General features: G+C 39.1%; 1 protein-coding gene across 5 annotated transcripts in view; it reads left to right on the top strand.

Moving 5' to 3' along the window:
• Positions 1 to 21,645, top strand: part of LOC122555986 (endothelin-converting enzyme 2-like) — a 180,433-nt gene that overhangs the window by 144,052 nt on the left and 14,736 nt on the right. For all 5 annotated transcript variants that reach the window (XM_043702324.1, XM_043702328.1, XM_043702326.1 and 2 more), the window contains 6 exons: positions 1,459 to 1,605; positions 7,754 to 7,819; positions 8,839 to 9,027; positions 11,764 to 11,906; positions 15,028 to 15,142; positions 18,936 to 19,046. In XM_043702324.1, coding sequence (XP_043558259.1) covers positions 1,459 to 1,605; positions 7,754 to 7,819; positions 8,839 to 9,027; positions 11,764 to 11,906; positions 15,028 to 15,142; positions 18,936 to 19,046 — 771 coding nt within the window. The remainder of the gene's footprint in view (positions 1 to 1,458; positions 1,606 to 7,753; positions 7,820 to 8,838; positions 9,028 to 11,763; positions 11,907 to 15,027; positions 15,143 to 18,935; positions 19,047 to 21,645) is intronic.

The raw sequence follows: 21,645 nt of genomic DNA on the forward strand, positions 1-21,645 counted from the left end.
TAGGGTATACCTGATCAGGTCCTGGGGATTTATCCACTTTTAACCGTTTCAAGACATCCAGCACTTCCTCCTCTGTAATCTGGTCATTTTGCAAGCTGTCACCATCTATTTCCCTACAGTCTATATTTTCCATATCCTTTTCCACAGTAAATATTGATGCAAAATATTCATTTAGTATCTCCTCCATTTTCTGTGGCTCCACACAAAGGCCGCCTTGCTGATCTTTGAGGGGCCCTATTCTCTCCCTAGTTACCCTTTTGTCCTTAATATATTTGTAAAAACCCTTTGGATTCTCCTTAATTCTATTTGCCAAAGCTATCTCATGTTCCCATTTTGCCCTCCTGATTTCCCTTTTAAGTGTACTCCTACTTTCTTTATACTCTATCTAATTAATCTTGCTAGTTCTTCTCTCACCAGTGGAATGCTCGTTTTAATTTTTGATTAAACTGTTCAGACATGGGTTATGACATGCCTCTGTGGCAGATGGGAATTGGACCTTGTGGCTAAGTAATAAGCATCTGGCCTTGATGGTATAAGACCCCCAAAGTTAAGTGCTCTATTGACAGAACTATCCAGGCTCTTGGAATATTTTTATGCTTTTTTCTTTACATTCAGAAATGCTTTTAAGTACAGCTGAACAGCATTTTCTTTGCATTAAACCTTTAGTATTACTTTTCATCTATTGTCCACCGACTTAATTTTTTTTAAAATTTTTTTTCCACCACCAGGAAGATAGGAAAACACCCGGGTGGCCAGTGACAAGCACTGCCCTTCACATCAAGGGGCAGTGCTGTGTGATCAAAACAGTGAAGGGGAGGGTAGGGACTAAATCCAAATAGAGTTGGAGGGAGAGATGATGCACTCCACTCCCTGCGGCGCCCACCTCTCCCTGAACAACTGTCCACCGACTTATAGTTGTTTCCAACTAATTAATTTACATGCAAAGCCTGTTCAGGACCATGCAATAATGCTAAAGGTGAGTGAGAGAGGGAGGGGGTGTTCTTTGAATATTAATTGAATGTTTAATTATATTCAGATGATATGCATTAATTTACCTGTGTTCAGCTTATTGGAGCAAGCTGAAACTGTGGTGAATGAATCTTGATATGTGTGATATGTAATCTGTGTCCGTTTATAACAATGATGTTTAAAATTGGGCTCAGTTCTGTACTTCAGCACCTGATTAACAAAGTTGTAATGTGGAAGATTGTTGCATCTTTCAATGTAAAATTAATAACACAATTGTAAAGTTAAAAGACGTTTGAAAAATTAAATGTATTTTAGCTCAACCTTCGCAAAGCAGCAAACATGAATAACAAAAGGGGAAAAATCTTGCTTGTTTTTGCTAGTTTTAAAGTCCAAAGCCTACTTTCTAAGGTCGAAAAGTAATAATGTATCTTCTATATCCATCAAATCATTCGTACTAATCAAGTTCATAAAATTATCTCTTTAATGCAGACAGGCGGCTGGAATATCACAGGTCCCTGGGATAAAGACAACTTCATGGAAGTGCTAAAAGCAGTTTCTGGGACTTACAGAGCAGTTCCTTTTTTCACCGTCTATGTTAGTGCAGATTCCAAAAGTTCCAACAGCAATGTCATTCAGGTATGTAGGCTAATGTGTGAAACTATTCAAAGTTACTCGTAATGCAAAATACGTAAACTTTAAGAACAGATTGGCCAATCATTAAATGTGAACCATCAACAGCATTAGCATTGTATTCCACCACATTTTTTTTTGTAAATTAGATTCCCTACAGCGTGGAAACAGGCCCTTCAGCCCAACAAGTCCACACCGACCCTCCGAAGAGGGACCCACCCAGACCCCTTCCGCTACATGTACCCCTTCACCTCACACTACAGGCAATTTAGCATGGCCAATTCACCTAACCTGCACATTTTTGGACTGTGGGAGGAAACCCACGCAGACATGGGGAGAATGTACAAACTCCACACAGACAGTTGCCTGAGGCGGGAATTGAAGTCTTCTGGTACTGTGAGGCAGCAGTGCTAGCCACTGTGCCGTCCACATTATTTGTAACCTTATGACTTAGCATGTATTTTATTTTACCTTTACCATCTAGCCAATAGGTTCACCATTGATCAATGAGGAGTATAGAAAAACATGTTAGACATACCAAGAGGTGTAAGTAAAAGTGGAGTCCCAAACTTGCAAAGATTCATCACAAGACTTTATGCCTACTGAACCTTCGAAACAGCATGCTATAGACAGAGTTAAACAATCCCATAGCCAATAGATCAGATCAAAGGTCTGCAGATATGCAACATCTGGTCGTAAATGGTGGTGGGGAAATAATTAATGGAAACAGAAGGCTCCATTTACACCCTTAACCTCCATTACTATGATCTCCAGAATATGTCTGCTAAAACCAGGCTGAAGGAATGGCTCAGCCCCTCTGGATGAAGCTTTGGCTATGCCCTGACATTATTCCAGTTGTACCACTGAAGATTTGTTGGAAATTTTCCCACTTTGGTTTGGAATGAGCAGAGAAAGTTGGGAAAATAAGGTGAAAATGAAAAAATCAGAATCTTGGTATCAGGAAATGTTTAGCGATTTTTCTAAATGGTGACTTTGGAATCTCACTACTGAGTGGTGACTTACCTTATTTTTATTTATGTTATCTAATTATTAGCCCAACATGTCTTACTAACACACCACTTCCAGTTCTCCTCCCTGAGAAACTAGAATGTGAAAATTTCTAATTCAGAGTCGGTGCCTGACAGCAGCAGCTCACCAATTGCTTGTGACGGCCACAACTCTGCATGCAGCACATCTGTTCCTGTATGCTCCACAGTCAACATCCTCCTCAACCCTTCATCCACACAAGACCGTATTAGTGAACAAGGCGAAAATGAGGACTGCAGACGCTGGAGATTAGTTGAGAGTGTGGTGCTGGAAAAGCTCAGCAGTTCAGGCAGCATCCAAGAAGCAGGAGAATTGATGTTTCGGGTATAAGTCCTTCATCAGGAAGGTATTAGTGAATCACCAGCCTCTCCATATCGTCACAATTCTCACATTACTTCACCCTTTCAACATTTGAATTTAGAGCTCATGGACACTTTTGACTTGCATGCTTCTGTTAGGTCACTTTGCTTAGTGGAGCATGTGCATTACATGCACCTACACAGGATGAGGCTAATGGCTGTTAACTGTCTTTCTTTGCACTTGCTCACTTTGCATTTACTTGCAGGCTGCCAGCCACTGTGACGTGCACTGTTCTTTAGCACATTTGTACTAGTACCTAGCTTGTCACGGTGGGGAGCACTGAACAATCAAGGGGATGGATGCATTGTTCTGGTATTGGGCTGTGTCACTTACACTGGCAGTGTGTACCAGCAGTTTATACAGCAAACAAACTGCATGTGCTTCAAACAAATGACCATTGTGAAAATTCAAGGGGAGCACTCATTTGTGGAGTCAAAAGGGATTACAGTCTGTCAAGAGGTATGGTGACACTCAGTCGAGAGATGCATTTCATTCCCTTCTAGGGGGTTGACCACAGCCATTTAAGTACCTGACCTGAGCAAAGTGCAAGGATTTGTTCCTTGCAGTCTGGATATTGGACCACAGTCAATCTTTCAAGCCAATTGAAACCAGTTCAGGGATTACAGGTGAGTCATACAGGGTGCTGTGACAATGAATCTAGAGGCTTAGTCATGCTCAGTAGAGATTGTCCTGCTAAGTCACTCCAGGAGTTGTGCCACTGTCAGTCTCAGAATCTTGGATAATAGTAGTTATGGGATTATCAGGGTGCAGTCTGTCCACAGAATCCTATTGAATATGCAAAACTGACATCTGGGATTGGAGTTTAGTGGATTAAGTTCTAAGGAAATTATGAAAGTGAAAGGAAACAATTCAAAATAGAAGGTGAAATCTCATAGAGCGTGGAAGGGAAGTCACAGCTTCAGGAAGGGGGAGTGCCACATCATGATCAATCTGAGTCATCATCTCTTTGGTCTCTTCCTGGGGAGAGTGGCCAACAAGCTCACAGGAATTCACAAAGGTATGGGCCCAACAGAACTGAGGAGGCTGAAAGATCATCAAGGAAGATGAAGATAGGATGTGAACATCTTGCTTCTTAGCTTGCAACTCACTCACATTGGAGCCTTGTCATGTTGGATCAGAAGTCAACTGTGCAATAACTACACAAAATGGCTGACACTACATGCAAGATTGGAAGACTAAGTTGCTATTTATTTTGTCAAGGGCAGAGTGAAACTTCTGGATTTTGAGGCCCTTCTAGCACTGCACTGATTCAGTAATGACACCCATCTGGCTTTGATTTGCACTTCATCGGCAGGTGATTCATTTGTCCAAGAATGCATCTTAAAAACAATAACCTCAAGCAGAAAAAGCCATTACATTGTCTGCACTAAGTGTCTTCTTGTCATGTTCACTAAGCAAATGTAATCAATAAGTCCATTTAAAAGATCAACTGAATTTCTCATCAGAAATTCATTTCAAAGACACAGTTTGAAAGCAATGCCTCTGAGCTGCCATATTGACACAATGAACAGAGGCACGAGGTGCAAGAATGCCTTTTCCTTCCAAGGGGCAGTTGTTCAGGTTTGCTTACTGGCAGAATTCAACTCCCATAATATAGTGTAAAAACTTTGCTCATGCATTTAGATATGCTCATATACCTCACTCCTTTTGGAGACGTCGCAATGGCATCCTTACGGTGTTTATGTGGTACTGTGTTGGAGATAACTGTGTAAAGATGCTTCATTGTGATAAATGTGAAGGCTCAGGATTTCCTTCAATAAATTATCTTCCTGACCTTCCCCCACTGATTACAAGCTCATGCATTTGACATGGACATCACCATGGCTGGTGTCCTTAAGGAGACAGCAATTATAACATTGTCAACAAGAATAGCAGTCTCCAACAAATGTGTTACATTTGCCAGAGGTTGTAGAGATATGAGACATGACAAAAATAGTGTCAGGAGTTTTCTAGAGTTGGATGTGCATTCAGAGCAAGGTGAAAGGCTCCTCTCTCTGAAGTCATGCCTGACACAAAGAAGGATGATTGCATTTTTAAAACCAAACATCTCAGCCTCAGGATATTACTATGAGAGTCATTCTGAGCAGTGTCCTAAACATCACCATCTTTAGATGCTTCATCAATCACCTTTTTTCCTCCATATGGGTTCAGCTTTTCACATAATTCGCAATCTGTACCTGTATGCAGAAGATCTGGACAGCATTTAGGCTTTGACAAACATTCGTACCATGTAACTAGCAGGCTCTAGCCATCTACATCTTGGAGTGTGTAACTACCAAATGTTAATATTCAATTGTTTTACCACCATCAACACTGTGGGGTCACCATTGATATAACTGCCACACAAATATGAAGGCTAGATGAGGAGCTTAGACACTAGATATTCTGTAATATATAACTCATCACCTGACTTCCCTGAGCTTTTTTACTTTTTACAAGGCAAAAGTCAGTAATGTGATGGAATATTCTCCACTTGTTTGGATGAACTCAACACTTAAATTGCAAGATTAGAGGTTGCTGGAAAAGCACAGCATGTCAGATAGCATCCAAGGACCAGGAAAATCAACGTTTCAGGCAAAAGCCCTTCGTCAGAAATGAGACTGGGAGCCTCGGGGGTGGAGAGATAAATGGGAGGGGCTGGGACTGGGAGGAAGGTAGCTGAGAGTGCAGTAGGTGGATGGAGGTGGGGGTGAAGGTGATAGGTCAGAGAAAAGGGTAGAGCGGCACGGTGGCACAGTGGTTAGCACTGCTGCCTCACAGCGCTGGAGACCCGGGTTCAATTCCCGCCTCAGGCGACTGACTGTGTGGAGTTTGCACGTTCTCCCCGTGTCTGCGTGGGTTTCCTCCGGGTGCTCCGGTTTCCTCCCACATCACAAAGATGTGCAGGGTGAGGTGAATTGGCCATACTAAATTGCCCGTAGTGCTAGGTAAGGGGTAAATGTAGGGGTATGGGTGGGTTTCGCTTCGGCGGGTCGGTGTGGACTTGTTGGGCCGAAGGGCCTGTTTCCACACTGTAATCTAATCTAATCTAATCTAATAGTTGAGAAGGAAGATTGACAGGTGGGACAGGTCATGAGGATGGTGCTGATCTGGAAGGTTGAAACTGAGGTAAGGTGGGGGGAGGGGAAATGAGGAAACTGGTAAAGTCCACATTGATGCCCTGGGTTTGAAGAATTCCGAGGCGGAAGGTGAGGCTTTCTTCCTCCAGGCGTTGGGTGGTGAGGGAGTGGTGGTGGAGGAGGCCCAGGACCTGCATGTCCTCGGCAGAGTGGGAGGGGGAGTTGAAATGATTGGCCATGGGGCAGTAGGATTGATTGGTGCGGATGTCCCGGAGATGTTCCCCAATGTAGAGGAGACCGTATCGGGAGCAATGGATACAATAAATGACATTTGTGGAAGTGCAGGTGAACTTTGATGGATATGGAAAGCTCCTTTGGGGCCTTGAACAGAGGTGAGGGGGGGAGGTGTGTGCGCAGGTTTTACAATTCCTGTGGTGGCAGGGGAAGGTGCCAGGAAGGGAAGATGGGTTGTTGGGGGGCGTGGACCTGACCAGGCAGTCGCAGAGGGAACAGTCTTTGCGAAAAGCAGATGGGGTGGGGAGGGAAATATATCCCTGGTGGTGGGGTCCGTTTGGAGGTGGCGGACATTTTGTCAGATGATGCGGTTTATGCGGAGGTTGGTGGGTTGGAAGGTGAGGACTAGGGGAAGGTTCTGTCCTTGTTGTGGTTGGAGGGGTGGGGTTCGAGGATGGAGGTACGGGATGTGGATGAGATGCATTGGAGGGCATCTTCAACCATATGGGAGGGGAAATTGCTGTCTTTAAAAAAGGAGGCCATCTGGTGTGTTCTGTGGTGGAACTGGTCCTCCTGGTCTGTATATGGAATGAGCTGTCAGAGGAAGTGGTAGAGGAGGGTACAATTACATTTAAAAGACATTTGGATGGATACATGGATAGGAACGTTTTAGAAGGATATGGGCCAAATGCAGACAAACAGGACTAATTTGGTTTCGGAAATCTGGTTGGTTGGAAAAGTTGGGCACACAAACCTGTTTCCACACTGTATGATTCTACGACTTCCAACAATCACAACTGTCTGTTGTGGAACTGGTCCTCCTGGGAGCAGATGTGGTGGAGGCAGTGGAGTTGGGAATATGGGGTAGCATTTTTGCAGGAGGTAGGGTGTGAGGAGGTGTAATCCAGGTAACTGTGGGTGTCGGTCATTGTTGATGGAGATCTCAACTCTAATCTTGACTCTAATCTCCAGCATCTGCAGTACCCACTTCTGCCTACTTAAATTGCAACACTGTATGAGAAAAAAGTAGCTTGGTTGGTAGTCACCCCTTCCACCACCTTAAACATTCAGTCTCTCTCCTGCTGTGGTATAAGGCAGCAGTTGCACTGTAGCAATTCACTAAGTCTTCTTCAACAACAAGTTCTGAACATGAGACCTCTAACACCAAAGTAACACAAAGGCAAGAAATGAATGTGAACACCACTACCTGCAAGATTAGCTCCAAGTGACACCCTATCCTGACTTTGAAATGTATCATTGTTCCCTCATCCTTTGGGTCAAACTCCTGGAACTGACTCCTCAAAACATCCACTGCGGAAAGTTCAAAATGGTGACTGTCACCTTGAGGGAAGTTGGGGTAGATTATTAATAGATTGCCCACAGGCCATGAATACCATAAAATCAAATGTTGTGGCTTTTATTTTCTCTTTTAGGTTGATCAGTCAGGCGTGTTTCTTCCATCTCGTGATTACTACCTAAACAAAACAGCAAATGAAAAGGTAATGTGTCATATCAAATTTATATCTATTCTCTTTCTCTTGTTTCTATTAAAGAATTTCTGGGAAGGGAAAGGAAAAGGTGGATACAAGGTGTCGTCAAGAAAAATTCATTCAGGTTTAAATGTTTAAGATAAATTTCCTTCTGAACGTATGTCTAATTTCTGTATGATTGACTATGTGCTTGACATGCACTTTCCAATTGCTTTCCAGAAGCCAAATTCAGCAAGATTATTTTGTAATGCATATACAAGTGAATGGAATTTTTAAAAAAGACCCTTATCTCTATTAGGGGGTCTTTCATTTCTGTTGGTATGCGGATAAATATGTTGCAAACAGATGATTTTTAAAAATAATCTAAGTTTGGACTTGTAAAATTCAATAGTAGTATTTGGGATATACTCCTTATTCTTTAACACTTGATCTTCAAAATACATCTTGCTATGAAATAGTAAAGAAGAAGCCAGAAGCAGATTTAATAACCACACTGTACTATTTGGAAATCCCAGTAAGTGGTGAGGACGTTACTACCAGGAATTGAAAAAATTGGCACCATGAGCCTGATTTTCATGTGTAGACATTGACACCATGCATCAGACTAAGATGAAATGGAAATTTGCTTCTGCAAAGTTACTTTTATTTTGGAACTTTTTAACTTTGGAGGCTGGAACAGATGATGATCAGGATGACATCTCTTCTGACTCAGTTTGATCTTTTTTCAGAGATGGGAGAGCTGCTTGAACTAAAGTACTCTAATTGTGAGCTGACAATTATCTTGATACTGCTCCTGATATACTGTTCCATTTTTCATCAGATAGACAGCAGAACTGTTCCTACTCCATTTCTGGTAAATAACGACATTGGGGCAAGGACAATTCAGGAAAATTATTTGCCCAGGTTTCTCCATCTCCAAGCTATTGACTAAACAAAGTGTGGTCTTGTAAATGTTCCCGTTTCCCTTCATATCACTTCAGCTTGGTGTACTTTATCTTGTGTACTGCGCTTTCTCAAATGTTTTGCAGGTACTGAACGCATATCTGGACTATATGGTTGAACTGGGTATACTTCTGGGCGGAGAGCGTAATTCAACATACATTCAGATGCAGCAAATTTTGGAATTTGAAACTATCCTTGCAAATATCACAGTTCCCCAGGATGAACGTAGGGACGAAGAGAAAATATACCACAAAATGACCATTTCAGATTTACAGGTATGAAAATACACTAAGTTTGGACTGAATCGGACATTTTTTCTGTTGCATTGCTGAGCAACACCAATAAGTTTGAAATCTAAGAAACAATTACATCCAAGTGAAAGCATCAAATTATTGGAAAAAACTATGATTGAAACACAACTCTATAATTTTTCACAAACAAAACCAATAATTGCTGTAACAACTCAGCAGGTCTGGCAGCATCTGTGGAGAGAAAACACGTGAATGTTTCGATTCCAGTGACCCATCTTCAGAACTCTAATGTGACCCAGAGTATGATGAAATTAGTATTCTGTATTTGTCATACAAAAGATTCACATTGGTTCTATTAAAGTGCTGCTATATCAAGTCCTCTAAATATCAGTGTTTTTGGTAATAGAATTCTCTAATCTTCACATTTAAAAAAAGGTTTTGAATGCTGCAACTTAGAATAAAATGTGAATTTGTGATGGTTCCAATTACTATGTTATGACAATAGACAATAGATAATAGGTGCAGGAGTAGGCCACTCGGCCCTTTGAGCCAGCACCCTCATTCATTATGATCATGGCTGATCATCCACAATCAGTATCCTGTTTCTGCCTTATCTCCATAACTCTTGATTCCACTATCTTTAAGAGCTCTATCCATCTCTCTCTTGAAAGTATCCAGAGACTTGACCTCCACTGCCTGCTGGTGCAGAGCATTCCATATATCCACCACACTCTGGGTGAAGACGTTTCCCCTTAACTCTGTTGAGCTTGAAAAAAGCATTAGTTTCAAATCTCCATCTTGAGCCAGTTGTTTTCTGCTACGCCATTTCATATATTCTGAATGATTTGGTGTGATTTAAACCAAAACATAGCATTTCTTTGTGGAGAGAATGTTTACTGACTTGTTCAGCCTTGTACCTCTCATTCAGCAACCTCAGTTACCCAGCTGTCCCTTATTTACAAATGTTCAAAGACAGTTGACATCTATGATCTCTTTCTTTTAAAATTTAAATATGAGTTAACAAATCTTAACAATGTGATCGACAAAAACATTAACACACTGTATGACTGATGACAGAATGTTGATGGTATTTGTTGTAACCACATGTTGGTTACACACTCCATAATTTATTACGACATGTTCTGGACACTTCCTGGGAAACAGGCCAATGACTTCAACAATTGCTGGTGTCCTTTTCTTTCTTTCTTTCATCCGTTGGACTGCAGTGGTCTGCATCTTGTTTCACTTCATGAAGACAGGAGAAATTTCTTCAATTAACTTATTCCTCATCTTTCCTTACTACTTTCATTGACTGTGCGTGATGATCCCATAACAGAATCCCTCGAACTTGATACATATTTCAAATTCTGCAGCCTGGCTGAGTAGCACCCAGTGAAAAGTTATCTTCATTAGCTTGTTGGAATCCACTGACTGAATTTAAAATTAATTTTTAATTTACCAGGGTATTTATTGCCCTTCTCCAATTGCCAAGAGAAGGTGATAGTGAACACCTACTTGAACTTATGCAATTCCTGTGATGTAGGCACACTGAAAGTATTTTTACTTAGGGAGTGGAAGGAGTTTGACCCAGCAATGATGCTGTGAGACTTCAGTTGAGAACTGCAAGACTCACTCACTCCCTCAGCATAGACACAGTGCCACCAACTTGAGTGGATCTGTTCCATTGGTCAAATAGGAGATAGGTCATCAAGAAGTATGATTCTATGTATGATTATCAGATTGTTACATGATTATTCTGTGGAGGAACTGTCTCAACTTTGACATCAGCTCTTTGATGTTAGCGAAGAGGACTCCCCAAACTTCACTTGGTGAAAAGCTGCTGCATGATGGCTCATTCACACGGGCTTAACTTTCTCAACACCTCATATACGATGTTTGCCTTGTCCTTAAAAATCATCAAAATAATAGTTCTGTAGAGTCCTTCCCAGGATAGTTGAACATTCATGCATGCCATCTGCATAGATGAGTTGGTTTTAATGTATGTATAGCACTTCCGATATAAAGTCCAGCACAGAGTCAACTGTGGCAGTGTTGCCTTTTTTCAAGTTGTGACAATTTGACAACAAAGAAAGTCAGAAAAGTCTCGCTCTGTAAGGCTATTGTATTGTCAACTCTCTATTGCAATAAAACCTAGACCATCTACTGGCACACAGATCATTGAAACCTTGCACCAGTGCTGCTTCCATTGAATCTTGGCAAGGAAGCTGCATTTGCCAGTATTGAATCCCCGATTCTGAAGAAACAACAATGATGGACATTCCATTGCTTTTGAATGCTTGAGAAACCACCTTCCTTGGCAGTTTCTCTTTGCCTAGCTCTTGTTGGCAAATGCTCAAAGGATGGTCAAAGAAAGATGCAAAAAGATATACTCATGTTCACCCTAAAGCATTGGCACCATTATCTGGTAGGAGAAATCTGCTAACTGCTCAGCATTGCATCTCCTTCTCAATCAAGATGCAAGCCACTTTGAGGATCACTGATGACAACGAAGTGACAATAGTAGAAGGAGAAGCAAGCCAACCCAGAACTGTGAATTCCACTTTCCCACAAAACAAATCCGTACCATAAGTTTTATTTATAACTGCAGTGTGTTCATTGAAATAAAAAGATGGTTTCAGGTGACTGTTGTTATCTCTAATAAACTCACTTGTCTTTAGGACAGCTTAGTAAAATAAAACAAATTGCTCAAATTTGATATCAGTTTTCAATTATGGATTTCCTTGTATTTCATCTTCTCAGAATTTAGCACCTGCCATTGACTGGTTGGATTATTTATCATTTGGACTGGCACCAGTGGACCTGAATGAAACAGAATCAGTAGTTGTCTATGCCAAGGAATATCTGCAGATGGTGTCTGACCTTATTAATAATACTGACAAGAGGTAATTGAAGATAGATTGTTACTTTGTAGACAGTGCTTTGGTAATTGTTATTCATACACAAGGGAGTGAAATTTAAGAGAGCAGAAATTAAAAAAGTAGTTGTGTAATTAATTATTAATAAATTATTAATAAAATAGACTAGATTACATTTTGAAAGCAGAAGTTCGTTATGTAAAATACCTCCCCCTCAGTACCCATTTGCTTCGTCCTCCCCCTCCAAAAGATATTTAGTTTTCATTGAGAGTAAGACCCTGATTTTTAACTGCAGTTGGGTGTTTGGTGGCTGCGTAGTAGAGGAGAATAAACTCAGCTGCTTCTTTATAAACTTCTTTATATGCAGTTAAGATACAGAAGGCATGATTTGACTGAATAGTGGAGCAGACTAAAAGAGGTGAATAACTTATTCATGTTTCCATGATATTATTGGCAGGAACAACTGAAACATATATGAAATGCAGTAAGTGCTTAATGAAAGTAAGTCAAGCGTACAAAACTGGACAGAAGGGAACTGTAGGCTCGGAACAGCAGTGAAAGGGCATTGCATAAATCACACACTGATCCTAATGACTTGCACGTCTGCAAATTATAGATTGATTTTATGCAACTTCAGTCACCTCATCAGTAATGATGAAACAAACAGCTCTAGTTTTCTCTTCTCTCAGTGAATGTGCCAATTGGCAGTATTTACAGAACTTAGCCAGTTAAAATTTGCATAATGACATCATGAAACTCTGACTTGAATATATTCATCAAGCACCATGTGAGTCAAAATACTGCTTGGCAAAAGCAGGGGCAGCAAGTCAATCTTGTGGTTAATTGTAATTGCTCGCTTGTCTTGTTTGCCACTAAAACTTGCAAAGTGTGAAAATGGGTGTCCTTCAGTATTGGGACAGAAATTCCAGCAAATTATACTGCAAGTCACTTATGTCATTGCGTGTACCACTCATAATTTGCTGAATGTTTGGACTTAAAATTAAGCCCCCCCCCCCAACCCATTAACATGAATTGTGACATCAATTTTGTTGAATTTATTTCTCTGTTATTGACATTTCTGCTTAGATTGGTGAAGAATAGCACTGGAAGAGTACTGTATCATGGTTGTAACATTATTAGAATAATAATCCAGATGCCTGAACTAATGCTTCAAAGAACTAAATTTAAATCCCACATTCACAGTTAAATCCATTTCATCAGTAAATCTGGAATAAAATGGTAGTCTCATTAATAATAATCATAAAATTGCCACATTGTTGTGAAACTCCATCTAATTCACTGCTGCTCTACAAGAGAAGAAATCTGCTATCCTAATCTGCTGTCCAGGCTTACAAGTGACTATAGACTTGAAGCAATATGCTTGACACTTAACTGCCCTTTGAAATACCTTAGCAAGCCACTCAGTTGTATGTGATGCACCAACACTTGCTCAAGGGCATGGGGGAATGGACAATAATTTCTGGCCTCGCCAGCAACATTCAGTTGCCAAGAATGATTTTGTTAAAAACAGTATTCTGTTGCCCAGCACAGTAGCCAAGGGGAACGTTTTAATTACTTGTTTTAAAAACCTTATGAAATGTTAAAACTCAACTAAGTTTTAAAAAAAGTCAACAATGTTTTGATTTTACCCCAACTTTAACATTATGTTAATACTTGAGAATGTCTGCTAAATGTGTTTTACAATCTAGAAAAAGCTGCATGCAATTGAGAAGAAAATCATATTCATGTTGACTTACTTATTCAGTTAAGATAATCATGGGTTCTTGATAATTATTTGTTTATTTGGACTATTGTCTCAGTACAAATAAGTCTGATTAAATTCAACCTGGATACTCTACCTATACAGTCTGCAACCTTTCTCTACATTATCAGATTGAACTTTGCTGTTAATGTGTTATGGTTAAAAAAATTCTGTTATTATATTCTGAATTAGACCTGCTACTTTCAAGAAGTTTCAGACATAAGCCATGTTACTCGCGATCAGCCATTACATTCAATATGTAATTGTTTTTCCAACAAATTATGACATAAATTTGCCACAATGGTTTCACGGGATACAACTTCTGCCGTTGGCGGCAATATACTTGAAATATATAAATTTCTGAGGGTACAGATGCTGAGAGAATATTTTCCGTGAGAGGGGAGTCTACAATGACTTCAGTTTCAAAGAAGTGACCTCCTGCTTAAGGTAGAAATTAGAGTAAATTTGTTCCCTCCTCATGTTTAGAATCCTCTTTCCTGTGAGGTGGAATTCTCTTTCCTATGAGGTGGAATTCTTTCTCATGTGAACAGTGAAGACCAGGTCACGAAAGATACTTAAGATAGAATTAGAATCTTGTTTGATAAGAAAGTCAGAAGTTGTGGAGGATAGCTAGGAAAGACTGAATCAAATTGGCTTTATTTTGAATGTCAGGATAAGCATGAGCAAAATGGTCTATTCCTATTATTGCCATCTCATCTAAACTGCATGGCTCCACAATTGGCGTCCTGATGCATTTCCAGGATAGACTTCTGATGTAAGAAGTTCATGTAGGCAGAAAAAATAATTAGAGGGTAAGTTTGCTTGCAGAGCCTTATGTTTTTACATCAAACCTAATTATAAATGTTGATGGTAGACATAGTGTGAAATGCAGTTTAACAGCATATAAAGAACTTTCCCATGCTTTTTTTGTAGGTGGGTGACATTTTTATATCACTGCTCCAACCGAAGTGCAATTTTTTTTAAACAGCATTTTAGTTGTTTTCTTAATTTTCAACTGCAATTAACTTCCTTTCTTGACTTTTCCAGTAAGTAGATAATTAATCTCATATGATAACAAACAATGTGACATCAAGAAATATAAATTATATTTTGTATATTAAAACATGATATGTCTATTTAGCTTCCTCACTAAAGAAAATAGTAAAGACGTCATGTGACTTTTGCATTTTACATTAATAAAACAACTGAAATAAACAGTTATACTTCTAGTTAGAAATTTAAGTAATAACTGTATTCTTCAGTCTTGGATAAAAGTTTTGTACTTTGAGAAAGTTAATATTTTAGTAAATTAGATATGATATGGAACAGTATATCTAAATTTACATGCAAAAATATTTAACAATTTAAATGTTTCAAATCATATAGCATTTTGAACAATTATATGATATGGAATTTAGTACTGAAGACCGCATCCAACCTGGATCAACGGTTTGAAAATGCACAGGAAAAGCTTCTGGAAACTCTCTATGGTACAAAGAAGGTGAGATTAATAATTAAGCTGGATAGTTTGTTTTACATCAAGCCAGAAACCAAGATTAAATGTTTGAAATATGAGAAGGAAAGTTTATCTTCATAGTTATTGTGGTCTAATGTCCCAGAACTGGTCGATTGAACCTGTTTTGTATTTTCATCTTTTTGAAATGTAAGCACTTATATTTTAATGTACTATTTGCTATTTCACTGTTTAAACTAAATTGCATGGCTATTTCAGTGTTTGTAACAAATATAATCATCTATTTGGAAGTATAATTTCCGGTGCTTGCATGAATGTTTGGCATAGATATTTTTTCCAACTTTTCAATAGGATCACAGCTCCCTGTAATAGATTTAGACATGATGCTAAATTGTAATCACTGTCTCAGTTTTATACATAGAACATAGAACTGTAAGCACAGGAACAAGCCCTTTGGCCCACAATGTTGTGCTGTTCATGACACCAAATTAAACTAATCCCTTCTGCCTGCCCTTGGTCCATATCCCTCCATTTCTTGCATATTCAAGTGCTTATCTGAAAGTCCCTTAAATGACCCTGTAAAACTGCCTCTACCACCCTGGCAGTAAATGAAGTGAAATTAGAAGACAATTATAACAATACAAAAATCACACAAGCATTCAGCATCTGCACCAATGTTAGATATTGAAAGAACATTACTTGATCCCAAGCGCATTAGTCACCGTCAAACTGTTGGTTTGGCTATCTAAAGTTCTCTGATAACTAGATAACTAAATGTTTTTTGAACATTTTCATAGGCTTTGGATAGTTAGACGTTTTTTCCAAGAGTCTTCACTGTTGCCTCTGCTGTAAACTTGAGTGTTGTTGGGTTTTTAATGTGACCACACCCTCACCGCAACTGTGGCAGGAATTTCACAATATAATGAGGACTTTGACAACAGGATATGAATTCCTGTCATTACTTTATGCCACTTCTGCTTTCTGTATTTTCTTAAAAACATAAGTTATAAGTATCATCAGGGTATGGGATTTGAGATTTAGTTGCAGGAGGACATATTCATTGGTGAAACCTACTATCAGTGGACAATGCTGCATCTGTGGGTGGCCTATTAAGAGCTTTGTGGTCAAACAGCAAGGCTGGGCTTCTCTGCAAGTACTCCACTGCCTGATTCAGACCAGCCTCATGGTTCAGTGGTATCTCCCTGCACATTCTCCTCCAGATCATAAAGGAATGTTGGGAGTTATTCCCAATAACTATTTTTCCAATATTGTTAAATTCTATTTATTGACTGAAATATATAACTCCAAGCTTTCTAACTACATTTTATGTTTCCATTAGACATACATTGTAAGTATTCTTTTTAAAGGGATTTTTTCTTGATCTTTCTTTATGCTGATGACAATTCACATTAGGTAAAATTATGTTTGTAACAGTCACTGGTACCCGTATCTACAATTGGTTTCCAAGTATGAACCTGCAAAATGAGTGCTGGCTAATCAATTGTAGAAACTTCTGTAATCCACTTCAATAGATGTATGCAAATCTAGGTGTTGAATTGGGATAGGCCAATATTTAAAAATACCTTAGGACTTTTATTACCTTAAAAGCATTATATACGTACAAGTAGTTGCTACTGTTAAGCAGCAAGCTCCTTTACAATTGGTGCCATTCTAAGCAGGATTTGGAAAGACAACCTGATATAAGGACAGAGTATTGAGAGAACACATTTGAGATCTGTATACAGTATGGAATTACTTTTTTGGTTACTATTTGACTATGTTACTATGCATGTAGTCTCTAATTAGCAAATAAACTGTTCCAAATGTGCTCAGCATTAATTTACAAATTATTTTGATTTTCAAATGTGTTGCAATTCAGTTTGAATGAAGTTCTAATTGAATACATTTGCATGGGCAGTGTCTGCTGACATCTGCAATTATGCAAACACAGTTTCTGGCAAGTTTCATATATGCGGGTAATTAATTGGTGTTTGTAATTGTTTACATTTGAGTTTTCATAAATATTGTTCGATAGTGATCATTATCACCATCAGCACTTCATGTATAGGCTTCCAGGGTAACACTCAAAATTGACCAAAATTCTCCCACATCTACTGTGTATATTCCAAAATTTTGAAGGATGTGATAGACCACCCACATATTACTTGAGGAAGCAGACTGAGTCTATTATTAAATTGAACATTAGTTTATTTATGCAACTAAAGAAATGACTTGACCATTAGAAAGATGATTGAAATTGAAAACTATTCATAATAATCTATTGCAAATTTAGCTATTTCTCAGGCACAAACTGTTTGAAGAGCTAAGCTACATCGTGCGCCATGTTATTACTGTTCCCTTTGTTCTTAAGATGTAAAACATTCCCATTAGTTGCTTTGTTTTGTCTGCTGGATATGGAGTCTACAAATTCTCTAGAGATAATGTACTGTATTTCATGTTATGTCTGATCCAGTTGTAAAGACGTTTTTGGATTATGATATTATGGGGAACTTGCCTGATGCTGCTTAGAAAGAATTAAAGCTGCAGTTTTGTAGATGTGATTCGGAGATGCCGGTGTTGGACTGGGGTGTACAAAGTTAAAAATCACACAACACCAGGTTATAGTCCAACAGGTTTAATTGGAAGCACACTAGCTTTCGGGGCGACAATCACCTGATGAAGGAGCGTCGCTCTGAAAACTAGTGTGCTTCCAATTAAACCTGTTGGACTATAACCTGGTGTTGTGTGATTTTTAGTTTTGTAGATGGGATGTTATAGCAGAAATACATGCATATTTCAATTTTAACTAAGGGCCTTTTAATAACTTTTCATGCCTTATGTCATGGTTGTTAGCTTACTTACAATATTAACAATGAATACAATGTCTGTTTAAAGTGCCATCATGTGCTTGGTGAAAAGTTACTTGAGTTCTTAGAGATCGTGTGACCTTATTTGGATGTCTAAGGACGTGTAAGAAAAATTAAATAATCAGGATTGAAATAAACCCTAAATATTAGATAGCTGTTAAATTTCTAATGTTCATGTTTCTCAGTATTTCTTTGCTTACATTGTAAATTGCTTAAGGGTAATTCATGTGAGGCCATTTTGTGAGAAACTTGCTTCTGATGACCTCCGATGAGAAAGTGAGGACTGCAGATGTTGGAGATTAGAATTGAAAAGTGTGGTGCCGGGAAAGCACAGCCGGTCCAGCAGCATCCGAGGAGCAGGAGAGTCGATGTTTTGAGCATGAGCTCCTCATCATCAGGAATGAGGGTTTCATCTTGCTCAAAAACTCATCTCCTGCTTCTCAGATGCTACCTGACTGGCTGTGCTTTTCCAGCACCACACTTTTTGACTCCTGAATGTTACTGAAGGAAAGCCTTGTTGTAAATTCTGGTGTTTTATCTGCTCAAGAGGTCTCAAATTCCTGTTTTCAGTCACTTTAGTGAGAAGTAAAACCTAAATTGTAAGCAGTACTAAATATCCAATTTTTAGCAATTTCTTACTCAAGTTATTGGCTCAAAGGACACAGCAGTTTTACAGTGGCAACTGTGTTAATGTGGAAACTGCCAGACACAGCAATGAAAAGCATTGTAGAGTAACTTGGAAACAAAATATTTAATGTTGGTAAATTGGTTCAGAGGAAGACCGATCTGAATCAATCTTTGTCACCAGACGATATCAACATTATTTTATAATTACAATAAGTGGCACAATTGCACTTTTGTAGGAATTAGTTCAGATATTATATATTTCATATGCATTTCATGTTCTGTTCAATAAATACATTAATGTGTTACTAAAACATGATCTCTTTCAGTCGTGTACTCCTCGATGGCAGACTTGCATTGGTAATACAGATGACACTCTAGGATTTGCCTTGGGAGCATTATTTGTAAAAGTTACATTTGATAAAGACAGCAAAATTGTAGTAAGTATTCTTGTGTTTCAAACCTCATTAGTATTCACTGTCAAAGATTTTCTCTGTGAGCTAAAGAACATATGTACTTCTTTCTGAAAGAAAAGATGTTTTCATTACATACAGCAAACAGTAAATGATCCATCAAATAAACATCAACGTTCCAGAACAATTCTGAGGAGGACAATCAGCAGTTTGCTTATATCCACCATGTTGTGTTACCTCAACAAAAAAGTGCATAATAATGTTTATGAATTTATTGCTGTTATTTTATCGCATAAATGTGAGGTGTTTTTCTTTCCAGGTTGACGTTTTATGATGAGAAATACTCACATTTTAACAGCTTTGACAAATTCCACCACAGCAGCAAAAACATGATCAATAACATTCTAAAACAATCAACATTCTAACTAAAATAATACACATTATTTTAAAGACAGGTCAAGTTGCCATATTTCCTGATGTTATTGGGTCCTTTGAAACAAAAATCCACAATCAGATTTGTATCTTCACCAAAATTGCCCAGTTTTTTCTTAGCCCATATCCTATCAGTGTACCAAGTTCATAGAGTCATAGAGATGTACAGCACGGAAACAGACCCTTCGGTCCAACTTGTCCATGCTGGCCAGATATCCCAATCCAATCTAGTCCCACATCCCAGCACCTGGCCCAGATCCCTCTGAACCCTTCTAATTCATATACCCATCCAGATGCCTCTTAAATGTTGCAATTGTACTAGCCTCCACTCCTTCATCTGGCAGCTCATTCCATACACATACCACCCTCTGTGTGAAAAAGTTGTCCCTTAGGTCTCTCTTATATCTTGCCCCTTTCACCATAAACCTATGCTGTCTAGTTCTGGACTCACCCCATCCCAGGAAAAAGTCTTCATTCATTTATCCTATCCATGCCCCTCATGATTTCATAATCCTCGATAAGGTCAGCCCTCAACCACCGATGCTCCAGGGAAAACAGCCCTAGCCTATTCAACCTCTCCCTATAGCTCAAATCCTCCAACCCGGGCAACATCCCTGTAAATTTTTTCTGAGCCCTTTCAAGTTTCACAGCATCACCCTTCCAATAGGAAAGAGACCAGAATTGCGCACAGTATTCCAAAAGTAGCCTAACCAATGTCTTGTACAGCTGCAACATGACCTTCAACTCTTATACTAAATACTCTGACCATTAAAGGAAAGTATACCAAATGCCTTCTTCACTAGTCTACCTACCAACGACTCTACTTTCAAGGAGCTATGAACCTGCACTCCAAGGTCTCTTTGTTCAGCAACACACCCTAGGACCTTACCATTAAGTGTATAAATCCTGCTAAGATTTGCTTTCCCAAAATGCAGCACTTCGCATTTATCTAAATTAAACTCCATCTGCCACTCCTCAGCCCATTGGCCCATCTGATCAAGATCCCATTGTACTCTGAGGTAACCTTCTTCACTGTCCACTACACCTCCAATTTTGGTGTCATCTGCAAACTTACTATCTATACCTCTTATGCTCACATCCAAATCATCTATATGAATAACGAAAAGTCATGGACCAGCACTGATCTTTGTGGCACCCCAATCACAGGCCTCCAGTCTGAAAAGCAACCCTCCGTCACTATGCTCTGTCTCCTACCTTTGAGCCAGTTCTGTATCCAAATGGCTAGTTCTCCCTGTATTCCATGATATCTAACTTTGCTAACCAGTCTCCCATGGACCCTTGTCAAACACCTTACTGAAGTCCATATAAATCACATCTTCCGCTCTGTCATCATCAATTCTCTTTGTTACTTCTTCAAAAAACTCAATCAAGTTTGTGAGACTTGATTTCCCATGTCTATCCCTAATCAGTCCTTGCCTTTCCAAATACATGTACATCCTGTCCCTCAGGATTCCCTCCAACAACTTGCCCATCAAGGATGTTATGTGCTGATTTACTTTCAAGATGCATTGTGCACAAACTAGACAGATGAATGGGTGAAAACAATACCTTCTTCACCTTTAGTGGCAAAGGTAACAGAGCTATAACCCCAAAATAGTTGATAATTTGCAGTTTATATTGATTGGTGGCAAAATACAAAATATACAAATTATGAGAGTTTTATTCTGAAGAGCAAGCACAGATTAGTAAGTGATGCCACCTGGTGACTCTTGTATTTTTGTAAAGTACTTTTAAATATTATTTACAATCATTAGTTATTATTTATTAACTATGTTTTGGACCAGGGAATCAAATCCGACATAAATGGAATGTTCAATATGGAACTTTTAGGGCAGGCACTGGGCTAGTAGTATTATTGCTGCACTATTAATTCAGAGAGCCAGGTAGTGTTCTGGGGACCTGTGTTCAAATCCTGCCATGGCAGGTGACGGAATTTGAGTTCATCAAATATCTGGAATTAAGAATCTAAATGATGATCATGAATCCATTGTTGGTTGTTAGAAAAACCCATCTGAGTCCCTTTAGGGAAGGAAACTGCCATCCTTACCTGGTCTGGACTATATGTGATTTCAGTCCCACAGCAATGTGGTTGACCCTTAACTGCCCTCTGCCCATATTCTGTAAGTGAATAAATGCGTTCCAGTGCATTGCAAGGTTGACAAGTTTACTGCAG

This window comes from Chiloscyllium plagiosum, chromosome 13 (assembly GCF_004010195.1).
Source record: "Chiloscyllium plagiosum isolate BGI_BamShark_2017 chromosome 13, ASM401019v2, whole genome shotgun sequence".
Classification (NCBI taxonomy): Eukaryota; Metazoa; Chordata; class Chondrichthyes; order Orectolobiformes; family Hemiscylliidae; genus Chiloscyllium; species Chiloscyllium plagiosum.